The sequence below is a fragment of the Trichosurus vulpecula genome, chromosome 5 (assembly GCF_011100635.1).
Source record: "Trichosurus vulpecula isolate mTriVul1 chromosome 5, mTriVul1.pri, whole genome shotgun sequence".
In the NCBI taxonomy this organism is placed as follows: domain Eukaryota; kingdom Metazoa; phylum Chordata; class Mammalia; order Diprotodontia; family Phalangeridae; genus Trichosurus; species Trichosurus vulpecula.
In genome coordinates, this window is record NC_050577.1 from 281,885,348 (window position 1) to 281,906,548 (window position 21,201).

Below are 21,201 nucleotides of genomic sequence, written 5' to 3' on the forward strand. Positions count from 1 at the left end.
GGTTTTTGTGAGGATCCAATTGAAACATCAGTAAAGTGCTGTGCAAACATTAAGGTGTTATAAATTATTATTGTTATTGTTATTATTACCATTAAGAACCCCAGGTCATTTTAATAGGACAGTATAGCAACAAAGAAAGACTTTGTGAGAGGAACCAAAAACATACGCTTCATTAAATTTGTTCAAGTTGACATCCACAGCAAAACTATACATCGATCTATGAAAGTAACTATTTTGAAAAAGACACATTCATTTTCTTGAAAAAAGGAGAAAGTAAGGTGTTGGAGACTGGTGGTAGCAGCCACTTGAAAACACAGATGTGGGAATCCTGAAGTTCACTATGCTAAAGAAATAATACCCAAGTTTTGCAATCCTGCCCATGTAGGGTCCATAAATAACCAAGAAAAGGAACAGCAGACAAGGAAGTTGGTGGAGGTAGTTAACCATCCCAGTCCTGGTCACCATGCCATTAAAAAGCATCTCACATGACAACTCCTATATTATAAAATAACAAAAATATTTTAAAGGAACAAAATGTTATAGTATATTTAGTTTAAGTGTAAGATCCAGGATTCTAGAGAACAAAAGTGTTAATTTTTTGGCATGACTGACTCTTCCTGACCACATCTGGGCCTTTCTTGGCAAAGACACTGGTATAGTTTGCCACTTCCTTCCCCAGCTCATTTTACAGATGAGGAAACTGAGACAAATAGAGTTAAGTGTCTTCCCCAGGCTCACACAGTATCTGATGCAAGAGTTGAACTCAGGAAGATAAATCCTCCTGACCCCAGGCCCCATACTCTATCCACTGCACCCCCTACCTGCCCTATTTCAACAGATTTTGTAGCACAAAGCAAATAAGCTGCATCAAAAAGACTACTTTTAACAAGGCTATGCACAAAGTGGTTCCTATGTCGATAACTTATAATGTGAAACTAATTTTCTCAAAATACCTTAATAAGGTATGCCAATATTAATATTCCTATTTCTTAATCAGGCATGTGAATTTAAGCCATCTTTGATACAGTAACAAAGGTAAGAATGGAATATTCCTGCACTTCTCAAGAGGTCAAGCTTACTTCCCACTACTGTTAGGAATACCTGTATGTCTTTATGCCTATTCCACCTCTATCTCCTGTAATTTTGTACCTTTGGGTATACGTTAGCAGCTAAATTTTGCCTAACTCAACAAGTATTTTTTAAAAACAAGCTTGGATTATTTTTATTCTTTAAAAAGGCAATACATAAAATTCTTTTAAAAAATTGTAAAAATAAATTTGAATCCTCCACACCTCTCATTTCTTCACCCTAGAACGCGCAATAAGATTTTTCCAGGTGTTCAAGCAGGTAAGAATGAGGTTTAAAAAAAAATAACAACATAAACTAGCCAGCTTCTTCACCAGATGTTTGCAGCCAGGGCAAAAACAAGTCTATTTAAAATGAGGTAAATTATTTTTATATTTTATAATTATTTCAGCCTACACTAGAACTTTAGAAATAAGAAAAGGCCTAGAAAAACTCTTAAAAATTGGGAGTGCTTTGATAGAGGTAAAAAGAGATTAATTAAGGCATTTGGACATTATGGGAAAATGAAACAGCAGCATAAAAAAAAATCAACATACTTTATTTTGGCATATCCCAAGTAGACATGAATATATTCAGATGTTCTTACAAATAATCAAGAATATGCCTTGAGATGTTGCTGTTTGTTCCAGAGCTATTTTGGAATTTCTGCTCCAATTTCTGCCCCCTTGACAGAATTTTCCAAAAAGCTGGATCAAATTTGGGATCTGACCTAACGATCTTCAACCCAGCTTTAGGGTATCGGAAAACTTTTTTTTTTTCCAGCCAAAGTCAAGTTTTATTAGAACAGCACTAGGGGTGGGCAAGATTTTAAGAATCTGTCCTATTATAACACTTTTATTGACAAGTAGGTCGGACTGAATCTGAGCCCTGAAAACTTCTTAAAGAAGATCTCCACTTCCAGAGTCCTATTCTTGGCATTAAGCAGAAGTCAAGGGAAAATTATCTGGTTATCTTGTTTGATGACATCTAATGCCAAGTGTGCCTCCAGAATACTAAAAGGTATCTTGTTAATAACATGCTAGACTTTATAATTAGAGAATAAGTTTGAATGCCAGCTCTGCTGCTTGCAAGTTTGGGACACTGGAGAAGTCACTTAACTGCTCTGGACCTTAGTTTCCTCAGGTGTAAAAATAACAGGACTTCGTCTCTTTTCTAAACCTATGTGCCTACAATGTTGTGTGTAAACTGTTCAGATAGAATATACAAAGTATGATGTGAAAGATCTGTCATTCTCAAAACAAGGGGAGGGAGGGAGAAATTACCATTTTCTCTTATTAATTCTGAATTTCAGCTGAGCTAGAAATACCAATTTCCAAATACTTCAAGCTAATCTAGAATATACTTAGTCTTTTGATGGCCTTCTATTCCCAGCTTTAAAAGGGCTAATCAATGCCCAATGGGCTTTAATTGCATTAAAATGCTAGAGTGTAAAATTTCTATAGACTTAAAAAAGTTAGGAATGAGAAACCTTGAAATCACAAGTGATATTCTTTAACATAAACATAACCTCTTACACAAAGGACTGGTTATAGGTAATTTATAATAAGCAAAATAATGATAATACCCTTACAAGTCAATCAAGAGGCATAATATTATAATTACTTATTACCTCTGCCACTCTCTTTGTTGGGGTGAGAGATCAAATATTACCTGTAATAAAGGAAAACAATCAACAGCAAAGTCAAAATCTTGGGTTTTCACAAAAGAAAAATTGTTATGGATAGATAAAACATTTTTTAAAAGGTTTTATTGATACCTTTTGTTTTTATATTAGTCATTCCCAGACAAAATCCCATCCCGCATCCATTGGTCTTTTAAATAAATGAACAAATGAATAAACGAATGAATGAACAGAAATGAACGGACCTTCCTCTTGAGGCTGTTGTGAAGATCAAATGAGATAATACTCATAAAGCACTTTTTAAACTTTTAAAGTGTCATATAAGAAGACAGTATAATTTAACAGAATACACTGGCTCTAGAATCAAAGGACCAGAATCTGACTGATACCTCTGACCCTCTCTTTAGACTACTACTTGTGTAGGCAAGGCACTTAATCTTCCTGGGGCTCTTTCCTCATTTGTAAAGCCCCATTTGCAAAATGAGGGAACTGAATTAGATAGCCTCTGAAGTCCCAGAGGTCATATGTTCATATGATGCTAAGCGTCAGCTTCTTTTGGGGCTGGAGGGTGCCGCAGGAGATATAAGGAGGGAACTATAACTTTCCTGGAGTACTGAGATTGGCAATGATTTGTCAAAAGTCACAGAGATCTACTTGTCATTTCCAGTTCCACCAGACTTCAAATCAGGTCCTCAAACCTCTAGTCTAAATCTACTTCTCTTTGTTTTGAATAAAAAATATATTAATAAAGTAAATGCCCTATCGCTTTCTGTGAAATAGACAAAACTAAATGAAACTACAATATTAATCAAAAAATCCATGTTTTACATGGATTAAAGCAATATAAAACACTGTTAATTTTCAAAAAAACAAAAACACATCAGAATTTTTGCTTAAGTACAAAAGCCAAAAGTACTAAAGTGAGGTTAAAGTTTTATAGGAGGGGAGGGGAAGAGAAGAGTTTGGTCTGGCTCAGGATCTCATTAGTGTGAAAAGTGTGGAAACTTAAGTATAGCACCATAATTCTCAGATTTATAAGTCAGCTAGGGTACTTTCCCCCATCAATTCAAAGTAAAAATTATGGCCACTTAAGGAACAAAAGAAAAAAAAACACATACTTTCAATACGATCTTATTTTTATGGACATAATTTAATTGTCTGAAAGTGCGTATCAGATGTAACAAAATGCGTCAATTCCACATTACATATTCTATGTTACGATACCAACCTACTTTTCTAAGCTTATCTTCCACTACTGTTCTACATCGTTTCCCACAAAAGACTAATCTATTCAATATTACCTATATACAAGCATTTCATTGCTATACTTTTTAATAATGCCATTTTCCCTATGAGGAATGTTTATCTGCATTTTTCTTTTCAATAGTCACATAATATCTATCCCTTCGAGGACCAGAGAAAGTCCTCCAAAAAGCCTATCAGATCACTCCAGGACATTTTTGCACCACCCAGTCAGCATTTAATCATATACTGCCTAGTAATGTTTGCTGTATGTAACCTTGTGTTGTTTAACTACTGTGGAAGTATTACCATCTCTTCGTTTTAGAAATATTATAATTAATAATAATTAACAAAATAATTATCTTAGTCTGAAGCTTTTAAAACTACTCTGAGAGAGAAACTCTCATCAGTCTTTTTTCTAACTATAACTTCCCAAACTGTTTCCCCTCTTAGATGAGCCCAGGAAGGACTCTTCCCTTGGAAGTAGTTAAGGCAGTAAAAAGACAAGTAAGAAAGCAAAGGACCTCTGACAGATCTGATCTACCATAGCAGCTGCTTTCCCAATGTCCTGAAGTAATGATCCACCTACGAGAAGTCTGAAAAGTCTCTTTAACTCCTTTTGGTCCCCTGTGATTAGCTTGGAGAAGGGGGAGAGGAAGAGGGCAGAGAAGGGAGGAACAAGAGGGAAGTGGAAGGAAAGTGAAGTCTTGAGGGAAAGGCCACAGCGCAGTGAGTGTTTTGTTTTGGGTTTTGTTTTTTTTTTTTTTGGAAAATGATTTCCCAAGGGTATCCCAAAAGATTAAATGACTACTATTCTGTTGGTTAAAGCAAAATGTTAGGTTTTATCATATTGTAATACTTCCTCATTAGAATCTTTTAAAGGGACTTTAAGATGATTCATGTGGAAAGATGTCCAAGGACAGAAAGGAGTTTAGCCAGTTAAGCTATTTCTCTAAGTTAGAAAAATGCTTTGATTGCAATGATAAATTAACAAATACTTCTGGCACACTTGTGCCTATACCACAGGTGACTGTATTAATACTTTTTCTTTGATAAGATCAACTGCCTCATCCCATACTATCTATTTGAAACATTCTTTGCTCTAAGCAAAAATGTCCATCCCCAACACCACAATTTCCACAGATGACTTAGCTTCCTAATTTGCTGAGAAGACTGGAACCAACATGGCATCCCAGAGACATTTCGAGCCAATCTTCCAAACTTCTGACCATCAACCTCAACTTCCCCTCTCTGGTCACAGAAGAGGAGTTACCCCCTATTCACTAAGATTAGCTACACCCTTGATTCTATTCCTTCCTCCTTCTTCTAAGACCTTATTCCAAACAACTATCCCTCTTGCTCATCTATCTTCAGTCTCTCCATCTTCACTGGATCGTTCCCATCTATGCCTATAAACATGGTCAGATGTCCCCGCTTATAAAAATGCCTGCCGTTGACCTTTTAAACCCCCACTGGGTTACTGTTCCACCTCTCTTCTGTCCTTCACTGCTAAATTTTTAAAAAAATACCCATGCCCAATGCCTCTAAATGTTCACTATCTTTCTCTCCTCAATTCTCTACATCAGTCTACTGAAACTCCTCTTTTAAAGACCAAGAGCTTCCTAAATGGTATATCAAATGACCTTTTTTTCAGTTTTCATCCTCAATCTCTCTGAAGCTTCTGAAACTAATGACCGCACATTCTACCAGATTGAGGAGTGAGGGAATATGCAATTATATAGTGCCTACTATATGCCTGGCACTGTGCTAAGCAATTTACAAATATATCATTTAACTCTTCCAACAATACTGTAAGGTAGGTGCTGTCATCACCCCCATTTTACAGTTGAGGAAACCAAGGCAAAAAGAGTTTAAGTGATTTGTACATGGTCACAAAGCTAGTAAGTTGGGTTTGAACTCAGTTCTTCCTGACTCCAGGTCCAGTGCTCTATCCACTGAACCCCCCAGGCTGCCGATATTCTCTTGGTTTCAGAAACATCACACGCTTGAGGTTCTGCTCCTCTCTAACCATTCCGTCTTCTTCATTTGTTTCCTTATCCTTTTCCCAAACTCTTAAGGAGGGTGAGTGTTTTTCAGAGATCCATCTTAGGCCTTTTCTTCATTTTTCTCTATCCTCTCCCACTTGGCCATCTCATTCCCTAACATAGTTTCAGCCACTACTTCTTTGCTGATAAGCCTCTGAACTCCCCATCTACATCACCAACATCTATAGTCCCAGCAGTTCCACCAGTAATTCAAACATAAGCTGCTAAAAGTTTTGTTATTGTTCAGTTATTTTTCAGTCATGTATGACTCTTCTTGACCCCATTTGGGGTTTTCTTAATGAAGATACTGGACTGGTTTGCTATTTCCTTCTCTTGCTCATTTTGCAAATAAAGAAACTGAGGCAAACAGGGTTAAGTAACTTACCCAGGGTCACAGAGCTACTAAGTGTCTGAGGTTGGATTTGTACTCAGGTCCTTCTTATTCCAGGGCTAGCGCTCTATACACTGTATCACCTAGCTGCCTCTACTAAGAGCTGGCCTCTTACAAAGCCAGAGTCTCTCAGAGCCACCAGAGTCTCAAACTAAGAGATCAAAAGTCTACAAAGACCACCCCCAACCCTGAGGCCATAACCTGCAGACCTATCCAAGTGAAAGATGGAATGGAGTAGGAAAAGACCCGAGATAGGGAGACAAATTAGAAGGCTACTGCAATAACACAGGAGAAAGATGATCAGGGACTGAACTCTGGTGGTGGCTGCATGAGTTGAGAAAAGAAGTTCTATGAAAAAGGTGCTGTAGAGGTAGAGACTACAAGATTTGGCAACTAATTTGGACATGTGGGGAGTGGGAGAGAGTAAGGAGTCAAGCATGTGACCTGGATAAAGAGAAGAATAATGGAGCCCATAACAGTCATGGGGAAGTTCAGAGAGGGCTGAAACCCTGAAATTCCTTTATCTGATCATAGTCACCTATATTTCAATCTCTCCCTAGGACTTATCACTCCCTAAACTTATTGTCTTCACCAAATCCTTCAATCATACTACCCCTCAGTACTTTGTCAGTCATTACCTCTGCTCTAACTCTACTGTTCCCAAACTTAACCCTACAGTTAAATAGTTCAAGTCTCACTATTTTCTACTTTCAAAGTCCTTACCCCCTTGGACATGGCTTGCTAAATTACAACCTGGGATTACTTCCACCATCCACATTCTCTGTTCCTACTCACATGTCAAGGAACAAAGCTGGAAGAAGTCACAGTTGACTGGGTACAGTACAACTATACATTTTGGAAGAAGTCACTCACAGATGACTGAGTCCACTATAAATTCATATTCTCTAACTTCAATTGAGAGGATGGGAAATTAGGAAGTGTTACGAAGTTTGAGTAAAGAAGAGAAATTTTGGAATAGCATTTGTGGTATATAGGATGGAAAATTAATTAGGAAAGAATAAAAATTGCCTTCCTAAAGGGAGACCTAATTGATGTATACAGGATAAATTGGGAGATAATCTCACAGAGGAGATGTAAGGTTAATGGAATATAAAGATCTTCCCTGTCATTTACAGGTCTATGTGACTACATATGCTCCCTTTTCTCCTTGGAGCAAGGACCGTGCTCCTAGGACTAAAAAGGTAAGAACACATATGGATCCATCATGGATGCCTTACTCCTTTGAATTTTGGCCCAGTTCACAGCTGTAACACATCCTGTGCTGAGTCACATAGAGCCCTGGTGCAGAACCAATCAGGTGCTGAGTCACATAGGCTTTCATGCTTTTTGGCATTGAGTCAATCGGGTGCCAAGTCTTCGTTTGAAAACTGTATACATTCTGGAAAACTGATATTTTGCTCAGGGGCTCAATCATGGGAAGGATACTTCACCTGAAGACTTTTTGTTTGTTTTTGATTTCTTGGACTAGGGATTCTAGGTAGCCATTATCAACGCCCCTTGCCCTCACACACACACACACACACATTCAGATGTCCATGCTCTCCCAGTCTGGTGATGTATGCAAATATTTCTATTACCCTATTAAGCTTTATCTTTCTATATTTCATTTGATTGTATTACTACTGGCAATGGTAAAGCGTGCACTATGATCGCTAGACAGTTGGAGCCTCGTCTATTGAATCATTCATCCAATCTCTGTGATGTAACTTTATATCTTGTTTCTAATCTTTCTATGTTTCAGGCTACTTGTTAGGAATTGATTTTCTCCACCTTCAGGCTGCTGACTTTTCCCCTGAACAAGTGGATGATGTTAGTCTTTCTTGGATACTTCCATGGTAGGGTTCTCAGAATAAATGTTACACTGATTTAGAGTGCAGAATGCTCATTATACTGTGTGATTCAATCCTTAAAATATTATTGTATTGACAATACAGAGAGGCTTTCTTACAGAAGATGGAATATGAAGGAAGCAAATGAAGTCAGTGGGCAGAGATGAGGAGCGAAAAAAATTCCAGGCACAAGAGACAGCCCATGAAATTGTACAGTTGGCAAATGGAGTATCTTGGTTGAGGTCAGTGTCAAAGGATCACACAGCATATGGAGGGGGAAGTAAGACATGTAAAAATAGGAAGAGGACCAATTATGAGGGTTTTAAAAAACAGAGAGTTTTACATTTGATCCTGGAGGTAACAGGTAGTCAATAGAATTAATAAAATAGGGGTGTGAAATGGTCCTGTAGGAAGATCCCTTTGGTAGATAAGTGGAAGATGGTTTGGAGTGGGGAAGGCTTGAGGCAGGGAGACCAACCAGCAGGCTACTGCAATAGTCCAGGTTTGAGGTGATGAGGGCCTGCACCAGGGTGGTAGCAGTGTCAGAGGAAAGAAAGAAGTGTATAGGAGAAATATTATGAAGGCAAAATCAACAGTATTTTGCAAGTGATGAAATGAGAGGATGAACAATAAGAGAGAATGAGAAGTTGAAGATGACACCTAGGTTGACTCATGGGTGACGGAGAGGATGGAGAAAATTCTCAACAATTATAGGAAAGTTAGGAAGAAGGAAAGGTTCGTGGGGGGGAAAATGAGATCAATTCCAGACATGCTGAGTTTAGGTTGTCCACTGGACAGTTAGATCAAAACATTCAACAGGTTGTTAAAGATGTCAGATTAGGGCTAGATAAGTAGAGATGAGAATCATCTGCATAGAGGACAATTGATTTCACTGGAACTCATAAGATCATTGAGAGACACTACAAAAGGTGAGGAGAAAAAGGCCCCAGACAGAACCTTGGAAACGCATACAATTATTGGGTACAACAATCTTCATCTGACAATCCAGAAAAGGAGAATGAGAAGAAATATAATCAAACTGTGTGATCAAAACTTAAGAGAGAAGAGAGTATCAAAAAGAAGAGGATGATTGACAAATACTTCAGAAATGTCAATAAGAATTAGGATTGAGAAAAGATTTGACAGTTAAGAGATCACTGGCGAATTTGGAAAGAGTAGTTTCAGTCAAATGAGGAGGCTGGAAGCCAAACTACACAGAATTAAAGCCTTTACAAAGAGTTTAGCCTTCAAAGGGTGGAAAGATATAAGAAAATAGCAGAGATAGAAAGTCAAGAGGGTTTTTTGAGGATAGGGGAGACATGGACATGTTCACAGGCAGTAGGGATGACATGTGGGAAATCTGGAAAAGAGAGTACTGAATGGGATTACTTGTGCATGTAGAAGGGTTTGCCTTAGAAAGAAGGGCCATCTCTTCATGAAAAACAGGGATGAAAGTGGAGATAGTGGCAGATGGTATCTAAATGATGTGAGATGAGGTAGAGAGGAGAAGAGGAAGCTCTTGGTGAATGGCTTCAATTTTTTCAGTGAAATATGACACAAGATTCTCAGAAGCAGGGAGGCAGCAGAACCATAAGAAATTTGGGGGATGAATTTACATAGCCTTTCTAGTGAGTGAAATAGTGAACTGATTAGGGAGATATAAAAGGATAACCTTACTACAGTAAGGTCACAGTTGAGATTACGAAACACGAACTGGTAGTAGACCCAGTCAGTTAAGCAATATCACCAAAGGACTTGGTTACTATAAACCAGAATATCAAAGACATCTCAAAATTAATATTTAAAACAGAACTTGTAATTCACTATTTGACAAAAACTGAAAAACTGGAAAACAGTATGGCATAAACTAGTGATAGACCAACATTTTACACCACATACCAAGACAAGGTCAAAATAGGTACATGATTTAGACATAAAGAGTAACACCATAAGAAAATCAGGAGAACAGGAAATAGTTTACTTGTCAGATATATTAAGAAGGGAAGAATTTAGGACCAAAAGAGAGATAGAGAGCCATTACGAAATACAAAATGGTTAATTTTGCTTATATTAAAAGTTTTTGCACAGACAAAACCAATGCAACCAAGATTAGAAGGAAAGCAGAAAGCTGGGAAATAATGTTTACAGCAGGTGTGTATGATAAAGGCCTCATTTCTCAAATATATAGAGAACTGAGTCAAACTTGTAAGCATACAAGTCATTTCCCAATTGATAAATGGTCAAAGGATATGAATAGGCAGCTTTTGGGCAAAGAAATCAAAGCTATCTCTAGTCATATGAAAAAATGCTCTATATCACTATTGGTTAGAGAAATACAAATTAAAACAACGCTGAGGCACCACCTCACACCTATCAGATTGGCTAATATGACAGAAAAGGAAAAAGATAAATATTACAGAGGATGTAGGAAAACTAGGTCACTAATGCACTGCTGGTGGAGTTGTGAAATAATCCAACCATTCTGGAGAGGAATTTGGAACTATGCCCAAAGCACAATCAAACTGTGCATACCCTTTGACCCAGCAATATCACTTCTAGGTCTGTATCCCAAAGAGACCATAAAAAAGGGAAAAGGACCCACATGTACAGAAATACAGCTCTTTCTGTGGTGGAATTGGAAATTAAGGGGATGCCCATCAATGGGAAATAGCTGAACAATAATATCAATTAAGTTGGGTATCTTTGATTGAGCCTTACTAGGTGCTAAACCCCAGGCCCCAAACCCCTTTCTACTAAGTGCTAAGCCTACGTGGGTGTGAATTGGTAACTACGATGGGGCTCCAGGTGGGGCCAATGAAGGAAGGTGCTAACTCCTGAGCCAATAGTAGGAGCCTAAGTTCTGGTCACTCAGAGGACATTTGATGATGTCTGAAACTGTATAAAAAGAGAGAACAGGGTTATTTGCTTAAGGCTCTCACTCCTGGAGGTATGGGATTCTGGGCAGCCACTGTAAGGGTCTTCCCGCTGAACTCAGATCTTGGTAACTATGAATTATATTTGGTCTGTTGATGTTTGTAATTTGTTTATACTTACTCTGAAGTTCAGGGTGCTGGCTTTTTCCCCTGAACTGAGTGAATGATATTTGTATGCTGGATTAAATTGAGATTGTTAACTCCTTAATGTTGCTTTCCTTAGTAAAGCACATCAAAAGAGCCTGGGCTTGGAGTATTCTGTCAACTGGTTGTTGTTGGTTTTACAGCCCCCACAGCAGCTGCTAGCCGGACTGTTGAAACAACAAGCTGTGGTGTATGAATGTAATGGAATACTATTGTGCTGTAGGAAACGATTAGCAGGCAGATTTCAGAAAAATCTAGAAAGACTTACATGAACTAATGCTGAGTGAAGTGAGAAGAAACAAGAGAAGATCATACAAACACTGAGCAATGTTCAACTATAATTTGACTTAGCTCGTCTCGGCAATACAATGCTCCAAGACAATTCCAAAAGACTCACGATGAAAATGCTATTCACATCCAGAGAAAGAAGTGATGATGTCTAAATGCAGATAAAGCATATTATTTTCCACTTTCTTTGTTTTTTTCATGGCTTTTTCCTGTTTGCTCTGTTTCTTCTTTCACAACATGACTAATGTGGAAATATGTTTTACATGATTGCAGAACGCTTGCCATCTTGGGGAGTAAGGGAGGGAGAAAAAATATGGAACTCAAAATCTTATAAAAAATGAATGTTGAAAATTGTCTTTACATGTAATAGGTAAAAATAAAATATTATATTAAAGTTTTTAGAAAACAGAACTTGTTATCTTTTCCCTAAAACATCCCTATTTATGTGAAAAATAACATCCTTCCAGTCTCCCAGGTTCACAACTTCAGATATACAACTCCTCAAGATCCTTCATTTTACACATTCCCACAGTTGTGAAATCCTGCCATTACTACTTACACAACAGGTCTAGTACCTAACCCTTTCTCACTACTCCCACAGACACTACATTACTTCAAGTGCTCATCACCCGAACAACTGTAATAGCCTCCTTAACTGGTCTCTCAACCTTAACTCTCTTGTACTCCAACCATTCTCCAAAGAGCTGACAAATTATTCTTCTTAAGCTCAGGTCTGACCAGGTGATTCTCTTACTCCAGAAAGTCCAGTGGCTCCTGACTGCCCAGAAAACAAAATGGGAACTCCTGTTTGGCTTTTGACACTCTTCATTGCCTGACACCAAACTAACTTTCTAACCTCATTCTACATCATTCCCCTTCTCTTAATTCTACAATCCAGACAAACCGGACTTGAGGTTGTTCTTCACATATAAGATACGTTATCTCCTAGTTCCTTGCTTTTACAGAGGCTGTCTCCACTGCTAGGAATGCATGTCCTTCTCCCCTCTATCTCTTAGAATCCCCAGTTTTCCTCAACATTTACCTCAACTGCTAGCTTCTCTTTCCCAGTGTCCTCAGATCCAAGTGCCTTCCCATTTAAGGCTACCTTTGATCTACTCTGAATATATATTTTATACGCCTATTTGTGTACATATCTCAACAAACAGAATCTAAGATCCTGGGGCAGCAGGGACTTTTTTTTGCTTTTTCTTAGTATCTTTAGTACTTAGCAGCACACTGCCTAGCCCAGACAGAGTAAATACTTAATAAATGTTTATTGACTGACTGATCCTATATATACTTAGATACAGTTAGATGTTATCTTCCCATACAGAAGATAAGCTCTAGCTATAAGGGACTGTTGTTTTGGTCTTTGTATCCTCAAGACCTATCACTAAGCCTGGCACATATTAAGTACCTTAAAAATGCTTGATGACTTATTATCATTCTCACTAAACTTGCTCCTCCTTCTGACTGCACTGTTTCTGGCTGCCTCCCATGTATATCTTGGGGTTATCTTTTAACTTTTTGTTTCATCTCATGTTCAGCTACTGTGATAAGACCAACTTTTTTCTGATGTGACTTTCTTCAGCCCCAGGTCCCCTGATGCAGCTTCCTGGTCAAGAGGCATAAAAAGTCTCATCCATGTGCAAGCCTGCACCTCTCAGTGCCTGAGACCATACAAGCTGCCAAATGCTAATGACCTACAAATCAAACACATTTCCTGATGGAGATAAGGGCGGCTGCATTCACAAAAGCTAAATGCAACTCCATCCTTGTTACTTATTCTTGCCCTGTGAGGGCAAAGTAAACCTCTTTTGTTAAATGTTCAGCGATTTGCAAGTGGCTCATTTCGTCCCATCATCAAATCTGAGCAAATGGGGTCCTGATGTTGCTAAAATCTGTTAATCCCACCTCTATCACTTCTATAATCTCTACTGCCTTTCTCCATTCATTGCCTACTCTTTAATTCCAATGCCACCACTCCAGCACAGGTCCTCATTACCAAGTGACTCAATACTAGTCTTAGAGCCTTCTAACACATCCTTCCCCTCAATTCTCTGTCATCTATAGTCAGTTCTTCATGTTATTGACAGAATATCTCTCAAACAATTGTTGTGACATCTATCCATTATACAAACAAATCTAATAGCTCCCTACTTCACTCCTAAGTTCAATTTCCTCTTCCTGGCATTCAAGGCCTTCTATAATTTGCACCAATATACTGTTTAAGCCTTATCTCATCTTACCCTTCTCCAAATTTGTCCCAGAGGCAAACTGTACTACATTGCTGAAGGCAATACAAGCTTAAAGGCATTCAAGGACCAATTTTCAAAAGTGAGGACAAAGATAACACCAATGCCAATCCAGGAAAAACATTTGACTTAGTACAGTAAAATGTGGTCATAAAGACTCTTCCAACAGGAAATCTCCCATGCCTAATAGCAATTTTATCAGTTGAATCACATAAGATTCCTTGATTGATCCAAGGGCTATAACTGGAGAGGCATTTTTTAAATAACTTCTGATCATCAATTATCAATCAAAGCACAAAATAGGGAGACATAAGTTTGACAAAGTTACTAACCACTCCCACGCTTATCAAATATTATATTATTTCTATTTCTAAAATATTATTTCTATGGAGACTTAGCACAGTGCCTGGCACATAGTAAGTGCTATATGCTTATTCCCTTCCCCCTTCATGGCCTACACCCTGGCACAAAATCCAAATAGGAAACAATTTTCCTATAACTATAATATACTGTAGATGACATTGTGCTGATTCTATAGGGCCATAGAATGCTTTCTCTATGACATCCATATGGCCAATCAGTCAACAAGCATTTATTAAGTGATTAATGTACCATCATGCAAAGTTCCAGAGTACAAAGAAAGGCAAAAAAAAGTCCCTGCCCTCAAGATGCTTACATTCTGATAAAGAACACAAAGTGTACGGAACTAGATGAGTATTTCACATATACAGAATAGATAGAAGAAAATCTGAATGGGGAAGGCATTAACTGGGAGAACCAGAAAAGGTTTCCTCTAGAAAATGAACTTTAATCTAAGTCTCAAGGGAAGACGGACTAAAAGGCAGAGGTGAATAAGCAGAGCATTACAAGCCTGGGGGACAGCTAGGGCAAAGAAACAAAAGGGGGAGATGCAGAGTGTCAAATACAAGGAAGTGAGCTGGTTCACAGAGTACATGAGCAAGAATGTTTCAGAAGACTGGGAAGGTGAGATGGTGCCAATTTGTGAAGACTTTTAAATGCTAAATTCAAGTGTTTATATTTTATCCTAGAGATAATAGAGAGTCACTTGAGCTCATTGGGCATAGGGGTGATACTGTCAGACTTATTTTTTAGAAAAAACATCTTCATAGCTGAGTAGAGAATAGATTGGAACAAGGCATCCAAGGGAAAGGGCAGCTAAGTGGCACAATGGATAGAGAACCAGCTCTGGAGTCAGAAAGACTCAAATTCAAATTTGGCCTCAGACACTTACTAGCTGTGTGATCCTGGGCAGATCATTTAACCCTGTTTGCCTCAGTTGCTCATCTGTAAAATGATCTGGAGAAGGAAATGGCAAACCACTCCAGTATCTTTGCCAATAAAAAACCCCAAATGGGGTCACAGAGAGTCAGACATGACAGAAATCACTCAACAACACTGGGGGGCCCAAACCAGTAATGTGATTCCATAAACAACAAGACCTGGCAACAAACTGGATATATGGGGTGAGAGAGTGAGAAGTTATAAATGACACTGTGCTTGAGAGCCTGAGTGTCTGGGAGAATAGTAGTCTAAGTTCAGAAGGGAGTAGAGTTTTTTAGCTTTGGGTTTTTGGGGTTTTTTTTTGGGAGGGGGGGAAGGGCTAACCAGTTCTGTTCTGAACATGTTGGGCTTAAGATGTCTGCGGGATATCCAATTAGAGATGTACACAGTGCAGTTAGATGTGTGACGAAAGCTCAAGACAGACCAGGGTTGATATATAGGTCTAGGAATCACCTGCATAGAGATGATACTGAGAACCAGGACAGCAGTTTCACAAAAACCTAAAGTGAACAAAGTAATCAGGAAGAAAAGGTGATCAACAGTGTTAAATGCTGAAGGGAGGTCAAAAAGGATCAAATTTGAGAAAGGGCCATTAGTTTTTGTGATTAAGACATAACTAATAAGTTTGGAGAATTAAGTTTCATTTCAATGATGAGGTCAGAAGCCAAAATGCAGGTTTCGAAAAGAGAGGAAAGAAATAATACGAGGACTTGTAAGGTTTGGCCATGAAAAGGAGGAAAGATATAAGATGATAACTAGTAGGGATGGTAGGGTCAAGTGAGGGTTTTTTTTTTTAAGGACTGTGGGGATCACAGGTTATGTTTTTAGAAACAAAAAAAGGTGCTGGAAGATAAGGAGAAATAAAGGTAGTAAAGGCAATTTGCTAGAGAAGCCAAGATGGGGCGAGATCAAGGGAGCATATACAAAGAGAGAGACGGTCCTCTCCAGGGAGATCAGCCTATTGATCCAGACAGGAACAAACCAAATGGTTAAGAAATACTGCCCAGATTAAGAGATACTGTCCATCATCTATCTTGGACAGGCGTTGCAGATGGACAGCGAGTAGAACCCAAACATGAACCAATTGGGGTGGGGAACTGGATTACAATTAGGAAACTGCAGTGCTTTTGAAGATTCCAAGCTATTCCCTGACACAAAAGCCCATCTGTATTAAAACCATTATTTTTTTCAAGAATGCTGGGAAAATAGATGCTATCAAAATTACAGATGATTCAAGGGAGCAGAAAGATGCAGGCTAAATAGACTGTAGGTAATAAATACAAGGTTGTGAAAAATAACAGATGCACAGGCCAAATACTATACTCATTTCCATGAATTGCTGAAAGACCTAGAGGAAAGCCTCCAACACACTGAGCAGATCTTCTATGCGGATTTACGAGAAGGCATAGAAAAGAATCACCCAGGATGAAATATAGAGATTTGTAATATACAACGGTGGTAGGATTTACTACACCAATGAAATCACATAACCTCTGAAACAGTGTTATTTAACTTTTGTGGGTTTCCCCCCATTTGCTTCATAAACTTTAAAGTGGCACTATGTTCCACATTTCTATTGTGTCCTAAGGTACACATAATATAATGCAGAACGTGAAAAAGGAATAAATGTAATACCCAAGACCATACTGTCTATATTAAGGATCAGATCAAAAGAATGAGCTAGACGAGGTTTCCTATAGATATTTGGTCTATACTCCTACATTCAGGTAAGATATCTTCTCTCCCAAGTAGGCCCAAAACCCCTAGCTACTAGGTACTAAGCTGATGTGGGCGTGAAGTCCTCAAGGTCCTAAGGGACCCTGCTAAGACCAGAGCCAACAGTAAGAGCTTAAGTTCTGGTCCCTCAGATGATGTCTGACTACAGCTAAAGAGTTCATAAAAAGAGAGAAAAGAGCTATTTGCTTAGTGCTCTCACTCTTGGTGGTGTGCTGATGTGAAGACTCTGGGCAGCTGTAGTTAAGAGCCCTCCAGCTTGTAAACCTGGATGTTCGGACTTTGTTAAACTCTGCTAACTATGCACTGAGATTTGAATCAGACAAGGTCTATCTGTTGATGTTTGTAATTTGTTTGTATTTGCTCTGAAGTTCAGGGTGCTGGCTTTTTCTCCTGAACTAAGTGAATGATATTTGTGTGCTGGATTAAAGTAAGACTGCTAACCCCTTAGCGTTGCTTTCCTTAGTAAAGCAGATCAAAAGATCCTGGGCTTGCAGCATTCTGTGTGCTGGTTGTTGTTGGTTTTACACAGCCACAGTAGCTGCTAACCGAATTGTTGAAACGGTGTCAAAAATCTTTTTAAGTCATATGTTAAAGTGGGAGAGTTTTACATAGTCACGCTAAGTCCTGATGACATAGAAATGCATGCTGGCTACCAATGCACGTGGCCAATATCCTTAAAGTAGCAGGGAGGAAAAGAAGTTATGAGTATACACCTTCTTTGGGATATGTAGCTCTATTCTGTTCTATTTTTTTAAAAATCTCCAAGAAAAAGAATTCAACTGCTCTTTATAAGTGATAACTTGGCAATCAAGAAATTTAACTTTGTCTTATCATTATCCTTATCAATAAAATATCAATGAGCATGAGCGTTTGGCACAAGGCCTTAGCTAGATGACTACGCATAGTGGAATAAGCTCTGAATTTGAAGTCAGAAAGACTTACATTTAAAACCCCACCACAGCACTTACTACAAACCTTAGTGTAATTATTAGGCATCGAGGACCCAAAAAAAGTGCTTTAACATTATGTCTCTTTGAGTCTCTTCAAGAAGGTAGTAGATATACATAAAAGGATAAAGCATGGTGTTCTACACAATATGTTAACAAACATTAAAGGCAGTAAATCATGTGAACAAAATCACCAATACTTAATTCCATTTTTAGTTTATACAGGTATTGAAAAAAACTTGACTGATTTGTTCCTCAGAAAAATCAATTACATAGTTAAAATCAGACTATAAACCCAAAATTACCTTATAAGCCTTCTCTTCTCTATGCTAAAGTTTCCCAGTTATTTTAACCTTCCTTTAATCGTTTTTCTGGTTCATGACAGTTTTTCTGTATTTTTTAAGTGCGGTGGTCAAAAGTAGATATACATATTTGTACTTTTTGGTCTATTTTAAGAGGCTTACATAGTGGCCTATGTATATTTGGGAATATTTTATGACCACAACTGGATAATTCCAGCAATTTAACATTGCCTTCAAATATTAAAAAAATAAGAATTTGAAATGAATAATAAGTTTTCTCCCCAACAATTTTAAAGGAAAAGCAGAGGGGAAAATTAAGTGCTTTTAAAGATGATTTGTGGGAATTTTTAATAGCATAAATTAAAAACTTTAAAGCAATGGCCACAACTTTTACTAAAGGGAAAAAATTTCATGCATATACACAGTGGTGTACTAGTTAAATTAGTTAGATTTAATCAAATCTACATTCAAGAAGGGAAATAGTCTATTCTTCTAAACACTGAGAAGGTACAAAAAGCACTTGAAAATCTTCAATGAAAAATACCATCACATTAAGATTTTTCTAGTATAACTAAAGAAACATGTATTGAACACCTACTACATAGGAAGTACTATGCTAGGCAATTTAGGGGATAGTTTTCAAACCTTCACAGAGTTTAGAAACTGGCTGGGAAAATAAGACAGGCATGTGAAAAGGTAACAAAAATCAGGCCATATAAGCACCAAATATAAGATACTCCACAAGAGTTTAGACAGTAAAGAAAATTTGAGACATGTTTTGAAAAAACTCTTGAAGAAAACTTACTGATTCATAAACTAGACCATCTGCAGCTGCAACCATTGTTTCTGCTAAATCCAATACATCAGCTCCAACATCTGTATAAAAGGAAGTATTAACATGTTTGCACTCTATATTCAATCAAAAACAAAATATATAGAAAATATCAGAAAGTGAGAAAGAGAAAATAAAAGACATGGTTTGTAGAATCACTTCCTATACTGTTACCATTTTGCTCAAAAGCTACAAATTGCAAGATTACAAGATTCAAAGATCTGCAGTATCTTTTTCAATTCTTCCCTAGTAAACTAAATGATACAGAGCTCTATATAAACTTTTATTAAACCAAAAAATGTTGTGATGATTAGAGAGTATCTAACACAACTAGTGAATAACTGTTTTACATGATATCAAATATAAGAATCATATTTAAAAACTAAATCAAATGTCTTTTAAATTTTTTAGTCGTCTTTCAGTCTTATTTGACTTTGTGACCCTATTTGGGGTTTTCTTGGCAAAAATCATGGAGTGGTTTGCCATTTCCTTCTCCAGCTCATTTTACAGATGAGGAGACTGAGGCAAAAAGGGTAAAATGATTCGCCCAGGGTCACAGAGCTAGTAAGTATTCTGAGGCCAGATTTGAACTCAAGAAGATGAATCTTCCTGATTCCAAGCCTGGCACTCTATCCACTGTGCCACCTAGCTGCCCCTTTTAAAATTACCCTTCTGCTTTAAAGAAATATTACTTCAAAATAGTTAATTTTGAAAAAAAGAAATGTCTTTTGGTATGTGGTATTAAAACACCCCACATAAGGCAATATGTGCAACCAAATAAATACAGTATCACCCATTCAGGACCAAATATTGGTACAGAAACTATCACCGTTCAGAGTATAGATAAGTTTAGGTACTTAGCTCCATCAAATACTAGTCTACCTGACATATCTTCTTCTCAACTATAGGATGGGATCACTGAAAAATAAGAATTGGAACAGGACTTCTCCAAAATGAAATGGGGGTGGGGGTGGTACTTCTCTGATTCCATAAAGTTATACCTTTATTAAAAAAGTTCCTGCAATAATAGTTTTTACTACCTGCCCTTTACGTAAGATGAAACTCAAGGCATATTTTCTGTATAAAAGCTTCCCTATTTTATGAAACAACCTTAACATGAAAAAACTGCCTACTTTGTAACACATATAAATTTCTACAACTTTGTACAAGTATCACTAAGAAAATAACCATGAAGGCTAACAGAATCATTAATTTGTTACTTTAAAAAAAAAATCTAGATTCCTGCAGATAAAAGAGAGCTATATACATAGAGGAGTAAGGCGGAGAGGTAAATAGGTGCATAGAATTTAATTAAAAGTTTAAGTATTTCATCCCCTCAATCCTTTTATTATGATGCTTCTTTGTAAGCCAATGATGTAACTACACCGAAGGAATTAATGGACTCCTTTCTTTAAAGGGGAAATAAGAGAAAGATTCTATGAATAAAGAGACAAGTTGAAAATATTTCTACTATAGGAAACTGATAACAAATTTGTATAATTAAATGAATCATGATGAAATTTTTAAAACCTAACAGGAAAAACAAGGGAAAATGAAATTGCAATTGTTTGAAATTAAAAAAGCACTTTGAGTCATTAAACAGAAGAGATACTTACACTGACACTTCATAGCCACAGTAATATCTATATTGATTCTTAATTTGCTAGAAGACAAAAAAAAAAACTCATTGACAAATGCCCACATGTAATGACAAAGGTACATGAAAACAGACTGGTATAGCGGAAAGAATATTCACTGGTTTTGGAGTCAGAAGACTGCATGGCAGTCCAAGCTTGTCTCTATCACTTTTACTAAGTGTGTGACACAATCTTTTATGGCCTGTTTCTTCACCTTTAAAATGAGGGGGCAACTACGTGGCTTCTAAAGTCCTTTCCAACACTAAATCTATAATCCATGGTCCTAAGTATGGTTTGATTCAGAATACAGAATTAAATATGGCTAGATTAGTAGTATCTTTAGCATTGAGAACAGGACAGTTTAAAGTCAGTTATGTTTTGAAATCATTCCAAAGAATTCTTTTTAGCTTCACAGGTTTTGGTATATTTAACCCTAATAATCATAATGGTTAAGTTTAAGAGCAAGAATGCTAGGTAACTCTTAAAAAAGCAAACAAATCCTGAATAGTAACTTCTAAAGTAAAGTTCTTTAGAAGTCTAGATAATTTAATTCAAATGATGGTGACTGCAACTAAACCCCTAGAAAACA

The 21,201-nt window shown here is 37.4% G+C and overlaps 1 protein-coding gene across 3 annotated transcripts in view; it reads right to left on the minus strand.

The window, feature by feature from the left end:
* The window catches only part of ERGIC2 (ERGIC and golgi 2), an 81,316-nt gene that overhangs the window by 27,387 nt on the left and 32,728 nt on the right, over positions 1-21,201 (minus strand). For all 3 annotated transcript variants that reach the window (XR_005010456.1, XM_036759379.1, XM_036759380.1), the window contains 3 exons: positions 20,592-20,638; positions 18,949-19,019; positions 2,696-2,736 (listed from right to left, as the gene is read on the minus strand). Coding sequence is in view for 2 of the 3 variants with exons in the window: in XM_036759379.1 (XP_036615274.1) it covers positions 2,696-2,736; positions 18,949-19,019; positions 20,592-20,638 (159 nt within the window). In the remaining variant the exon portion in view is untranslated. The remainder of the gene's footprint in view (positions 1-2,695; positions 2,737-18,948; positions 19,020-20,591; positions 20,639-21,201) is intronic.